The following is a 7,166-nucleotide window of genomic DNA, read 5'->3' on the forward strand; positions in this document are numbered from 1 at the left end:
TTGATTTAGTCTTGGAATTTTAGGATCATCCGCGCGAAAATAATTGAAATCAACAACAATAGAATCCTCGGATTGTACAAGATATGTATCTGATGGCTTGAAAGTTCATTTTTTAACGATGAGAAAACTAAACTTTATATTATTTGAGTTATTTATTAGATATACCTTTATTATATCGATATTTCAATGTTATCTCCATTTTTAGTAAATTCATGAGATTGACTTTTGAACTCATCAACATACATGACTCTACCTTAAATATCTTCAGTAATCTACTCCCAAATTAAAGTTTGTAAGAAATTGATATAAATTTAGTAAATTTAAATAGTGACAAATTCAAAATTTTAAATAGTAAATTATTTTTGAGTATTTGTAAATAAATCTTGATCATAGTAGTACTTAATATATCAATAGTGTACAATGTCATATTTTTGAATTTATTTGAAAAAAACAATCGATATACCACAAAAAAAAGGCTAAAAATAGAGCTAAAATAAGAGAGGTAGATACTATTGAAAATAATGAGATGAAGATCCAAAATATTTAAATAATGGTAAAGGAAAAAGAGAGAAAGAGTAGGTAGTAAAAAAAAAAAAAAAAAACGAAGAAGAAAGAAAAAGCTGGAATTGGCATTGAAAAGATTTGAACCCGCGTTGTGCATTATATAACACGCATGCAATAATTCGTTAGCCAATCTACCACTGGAGCAAGTTGCATGATGATATGAAATAATTACGATGTCTAAGATCTACCTAACGTAAAAAAAAAATGATATTTTTTGGTGGAGCATGTGCCACCCAGGGCCTTAATAGGTATGCCTCTATACAGGGAATGATTTTTTTTTAGCTCTCGTCGTGCTGGCTGATCTCTCTAATCTCAATGATTTCAGATTAGAAAATTTCAGGTGAACTAAACATAGCCTAAGCTATATATATATTTCCAAGTAGTACTTGTATGATTAAGAATCTCAATAATTAAGCTAAGTGGTAGTTGTATGATTAATATAAGCAAACTCTCATCCTAGCACAGTACATAGGCCCCTAAATCTCTTATAAATACCGATAGCAGTAAGCATTTCTAATCACAAGTTCACAACAGTCATATCTTCTATTCTATCTACTACATCCTAAATTGTAATACTTTTTTTAACAGAATAATAGTATAGCAGCTTCAAAGTTCTAATAATGGCAAAACTCCTTTTGCTCCTCTTCTCTTTATTATCGGTAAGTCTTCATCACATGCATCGCTTTGTTTTTGGTTCATCAATTTAATAGGAAAATTCCATTGACGTTATTAAATCATGTTCACCCTATATTGTTATTTAGAACAATGATTAAAGAAATGGAAATATTAAGCAATAACTTATACAATTTACATCCTGCTTTTTTTTTTAGGGCAAGATGAATATCTCTTGCATACAGAAGGAAGATTGGGATCCCACTTTATAGGGGAAAAAATCGAATTTTTGTTACAAAGATAAAAGAAAGACCCAAATCAATTAATTCAACCTTAATTATCCATAATTTACATCCTTACATATATGGTTGTAAATTTACACTCTCTTAATTAAATTGTACACCCATGTTCCCATGTAGCCATTGATAATAGGATAATGTGAGAGATGTATCATACTCTAACTTCCAGACTCAAGTGATGCGGACCCTTTAATAAACTCTTTTCTTTCACTACCTCACACACATAGTTAATTAGTTATATTTCATATGACAAATGTCGTAGGACCCTTAACTATTAACACTCTCTCAATCAACTTTTTTTTCTTTTTTAACTACTATACCAAAAGAAAAAGGCTAATTGGCGAACCGTTTGTTGGCAAAAATATTTGACTTTTTTAATCTATCCTCACGATTAACTTGTACATTCTAATTAGCCATGTTTGTGTATGATTTTTCTTTTAATAATACTTATCATATAATTGAGAAAAATTATTAGTCATATAATACTCATAGTAAAGAGTTTTCAGTAGATGTTAAGTAGTTTAGTTGGTTAAAACTTTGGTAGGTGGTACCCAAAATATAAGATCAAATTACGTCTATATTATCTCCCTTCTGCCTCTCTCTACGCAATAAAAAAAAAAATACCTCCATTTTATTTTAATAGAAGATGAGAGAAATAGAGAGAGAAAAAGAGATAACTCATGTGATGAGGAGGGAGATAGAGAAAAGTGAATACAAAATAAGGTAACATTTCATTTATTTTGAAAGGTCTAAAATAATAAGTGTTTCATTTATTTTAAAATGGAAGAATTAAAGACTTTCAAAAACGAATTAACTAAACTGAAAAATGACCTTAACCTCCCATGAATTGTAACTCATGCGTATTTGAAAAGTGGCTAGACTAATAATCCATAACCAACATGATAGGATTGACATAAACTGACCCAAACTGATAAACCCTACTTGTACTTAACTCGAAATTAAATTTTTGGGTTTTGGTTGAGATTTTCGACTCGAAATAAAAAATGGATCGACCCAACCCGACCTGAAATATGAACGAGATAGGTTTCATGTTGACTTTTTGGACTCGAAAATAACTCGAACAACCTGATTTAGAGTTTAGGTTAAATTTGAGTTAGGTCAACCTGAAAGTATTCCGACTTTTCTAGCTCATGTCACTTATTTTCTAATAATAAACTTGTATTGGGCCAAGGCAATTTATTAATTTGAAGCCGATTGCTAATAAAAGGCATTGAAGTTTGAATCTTAATTTAATTGGCATTTGAAGTTAGGATTTGCAATGGTTTAATTTTGTAGTGTATAATTATTGCAATTATAAAATATAAATCAGAGCATATTGAGTTGGTTTCAGGTCATCGCGAAAACCTGATATGTCGGTTTTAGGTTAAGATTATTGACCTGTCAGGCCGAGTTTAGATTAGAGGTGCATATTTGACCTAAAATAGAAATTAGGTCGACCTAAACTCGACCTGATTGTCACCCCTATAATATGATATAGATGATGATAATGTATAGTTGACTGTGATCCAAATTTAAACCCATATATATATTTTTTCTCTTCACCTATATCATGCTTAGCATAAGTGATAATCATGATATAGCATATAGATGAACAAAAAAAATAAATATGGTGGCTCTACAATTAATCTTTACAAAGTCTAAGCAATTTAGTTAGCCAAAACGTCGCTTTTTTCAGCTTATAATTTTTTTAGGGGGAAATAAATATAATAAAATTAAAATTAGAAAAAATAGTAAAATAATAAAATAAGTTTTATTTAGCATAAATGAGTCCAATTTAGCGAAAGCTAGCTAATAGACGAGTTCAATCTTTTTTTCTTCAGCTTTCTTTGGTGAGATTGGGAACTCCTGCATCAATTTCTCCAGAAGCTTATTGGAAACTTAAGCTGCCGAACACTCCCATGCCTGAAACCATCGAAGAGTTATTGGCCCCGCCTGGTTGATCTCTGATTCTTAGATCTCAAAGTTCAGCTTCTCTTTTCTACTTTTTGTTTGTCCAATTCGTTTTTACTTTTTTTTAATGTCTTTTACCTTTTATTAGCTAACATTCTAGACCTATAAAAAAGGTTTTTTTTATTTCTAACGCTATAGCTTCGTGTTTCTTCAGTTTTTGTGTCATACAACAAACCTATTCCACACATTACCCATAAACATATATATGTAATGTACAATGTCCCTATCATTAACTATGTGTAATTAATTTTGTTTACTTTTTGTAATTTAGCAACTAATTTAACTTACAAAATTCCCTACAACACGTCAAAAAAAATCCTCACAAGACTCAGATTATGCATAAGTTAAATTAGTTTCACAATATAAAAAAACTTAGCGTGCTGAGTTTTGGAAAACCTATGTATCTATACTCTATACTAATATATTAAAAGGCGTTCCTAAATAAGGATTTGTGCCACATGGCGGTATGCATTAGAGTGTTTACTTCATATACTTTACATACAATAAAAAATTAGAATATGCATGGTATAAAATTTGATCCCATCACTTCAAGTTAGTATATTAATAAATATGCATTAGAGTATATTAATGTCTTAACCACTAAACTAAGTAACGCTTGATGTTAAAGTTTCAAAGTCAAATATTAATAAATAAAAAATTATAATTATCTGGGCATAGCCCATACCTTAAAACTAGTTTTTGACCTGAAACGTGGAGTAAGCTTGTTAAAACTAAAACCAACCTTTTATGTGGGTAGTTTTGGACATCTAAACTTGGGTCTAATTCAGGGGCGGAATATCACAAGGACCGGCGGGAGCCGCGGTCCCGACGTTTTGAATTTTTCTAAAAATTAAGGTCAAAAATGTAATTTTATTTAAATAAAATAGCTTAATTTTTATATTTGGCCCCCTCTAAAAATACAAATTATATTTTTGACCCCTTCTAAAATATTTTTCTATTTCCGCCCCTGATCTAATGATAAATATTACCTAATGTGTGGGGAATGATAAGCCCATTTCTTATTTACTACAAGTCTTGTGGCCTAGTATTCTTGGCCGCAACTATTTTTTTGCTCATTACTTATAACGATCTAATGAATATTCTAATTCTAGCATTTTCTTATTTATAGACTTTTCTTATTTTTGTGAAAGGAAATATTTCATCCGTTTCAATTTAGTTGTGTCAGTTTTTATTTTAGGAAGTTTCAATTTAGTTGTAACACTTTCATTTTAGGTAATAACTTCTCTATATCTCTCTCCTATCACATGGGACCTTTTTCTTTTTCTTTCTCTATCTCTCTCTTCTCCAAAAACTGCCCAAAAGTCCGTGATTTTAAAAGTGTCACAACTAAATTGAAACAGAGAAATTAAAAAAAAAAAAGCTCAAGACACCATTACAATTTGTAAAACTCGGTGATATAAGACATTTTTCATGTCTAAAGATGAGAAAAAAAAATTCAGCTTAAGCTACTATGAATCTCCTTTAAAAGATTTCCATTACTTTGGACAAAATTGCAGGAGATGAACCAATCAGTAGGCCAAGTGCAAAAGAATCATTAACCAGTATTAAAGACGACGATGGGTTGTTATCTCATCGTAAACCTTCTTTGAGAAGTCTCAATGGTTACGCAGCACTATTATCTTACAATAACAAAGAGTCCTTTGCTTCCTCTCACCCCCGCAACTTGGAATCTACCAACGGCTATGATGGATCGTCATCTTACAACAAGAAGGGATTAGAATCTACCAACGGCGGCTATGGTGCCTTGTTATCTTACAACAAAAAGGGACTTGAATCTACCAATGGCGGCTATGGTGCCTTGTTATCTTACAGCAAAAAGGGACTTGAATCTACCAACGGCGGTTATGGTGCCTTGTTATCTTATAGCAAAAAAGGACTAGAATCTACTAATGGCGGCTATGGAGCCTTGTTATCTTACAGCAAAAAAGGCCTAGAATCCACCAATGGTGGCTATGGTGCCTTGTTATCTTATAGCAAGAAGGGACTAGAATCTACCAATGGTGGCTATGGTGCCTTGTTATCTTATAGTAAGAAGGGACTAGAATCTACCAATGGCGGCTATGGTGCCTTGTTATCTTATAGCAAGAAGGGACTAGAATCTACCAATGGCGGCTATGGTGCCTTGTTATCTTATAGCAAGAAGGGACTAGAATCTACCAATGGCGGCTATGGTGCCTTGTTATCTTACAGCGAGAAGGGACTAGAATCTACCAATAGTGGCTATGATGCCTTGTTATCTTATGTAAAACAGCCTGATGATCATGCTAAAGAGTCGAACCTTGAAACCCAAGATCAAGTTTTCTTTGTGGAAGAGAGCCTTCAAGTAGGAGGAAGAATGGCCTTGAAATTCCAAAAGGGTGCCAAAGAGGGTTTCTTTCTACCTCGCGAGATTTCCAATCAAATTCCATTTTCATCTGACAAAATTCAGGAAACTCTTCGAATTCTTTCGTTAGACCCTAAATCAAAGGAAGCCTTCGTTCTTTCAAAGAGGATTGAGCTGTGTGAGGAGCCTACAGTCGAAGGAGTCGAGAAGAAATGTGTAACTTCACTCGAATCAATGGTAGACTATGTAATCTCCAAGATTGGTACAAATGTAAAAGCACTTACAACTCAAGTAGAGAAAGATCACTCAATGATGGAGTATACAATCAAAGGGGTGAAAGATCTCGCAAAAGATGATCATGAGACTGTAGTTTGCCATAAGATGGGGTACCCTTACGCCGTGTTTTTCTGCCATAGGACAAAGACAATAAGGTCTTACATGGTTTCTTTAGTAGGGAAAGATGGTACCAAGATAGAAGCAGTTGCAGCATGTCACAAGGAAACTAATGAATTCTTAGACAATTATGCGAAAAATGTTCTTAAAGTTGTGCCAGGAAGTACCCGTATTTGCCATTTCCCCGCTGCTAAGGAAACCATTATTTGGGTTTCTAAGTAAGATATTTTGAGCTTGTTAATGTTGTCTATTAGCTGCTTGCTTTACATTACCTTGGTTTGATGTATAGAAATAAGTTGTGAATTCGGTACCTTATTGTTTTGCCCTCTTCACCAGTTTATGCTTGCAATGTTATGCAGCTTCACCAGCTTGTTAAGAGTACTGAATGATAATTTGATGTAAAATATCTTGGTTGTGCAACATAAATTTGATGGATCCCTCTTGTATTACCGTTATTTTTTTAAGCTATTTTTCTTTTCTTTGTTTTGGATCTATTGGAAATTATTGGTGCACGTAATGTATGTCTTGTAGAAAGTTTTTTTTTTATTCGGTAGTTTACTGGTCCAAGCAAGCACAACCCTCATGAGTTAATTAAGGGGTAAGAAAGGGATCTCAAACCATAAGAAAACTTCCAGAGACTGAAAACGGAGATTTATACCCAGAAGCATAAATCCACACAAACACCCCAAATATGAGGTTGATGAGAATCAAACTCCTGACCATGAGGTTGGGAGGTGGGAATCTCCATGTTCATAGTACTCCATGTTCTATTTATATGAAAATAAATTTGGTAATTTAGATTAATGCAAGCGGGTCAAGAATCTTGTTCTAAAAAAACAACCTCCTAAATAATAAAAATGATTAAACAAAACTTAGCTTGCACCATAGATGAGACAAGGGGTGCTTATTGAGCGAGCCGAGCCCGAATAGTATTGGGCTCAGCTCGAGCTCGTTTAACTTTTCATGGGCTCGGCTCGGCTCTA

The 7,166-nt window shown here is 33.0% G+C and overlaps 1 protein-coding gene across 1 annotated transcript; it reads left to right on the top strand.

Moving 5' to 3' along the window:
• Nucleotides 1-1,079: 1,079 nt before the first annotated feature.
• On the top strand, nt 1,080-6,632 carry LOC104884727 (BURP domain-containing protein 3). Its single transcript, XM_010669414.3, has 3 exons — nt 1,080-1,223; nt 3,317-3,431; nt 4,964-6,632. The coding sequence occupies exons 1-3, from the start codon at nt 1,185-1,187 to the stop codon at nt 6,403-6,405; spliced, it is 1,596 nt and encodes a 531-aa protein (XP_010667716.2). The 5' UTR covers nt 1,080-1,184; the 3' UTR covers nt 6,406-6,632.
• The last annotated feature ends 534 nt before the right edge of the window (nt 6,633-7,166 follow it).

This window comes from Beta vulgaris, chromosome 2 (genome assembly GCF_026745355.1).
Source record: "Beta vulgaris subsp. vulgaris cultivar EL10 chromosome 2, EL10.2, whole genome shotgun sequence".
NCBI classification, from domain to species: Eukaryota; Viridiplantae; Streptophyta; class Magnoliopsida; order Caryophyllales; family Amaranthaceae; genus Beta; species Beta vulgaris.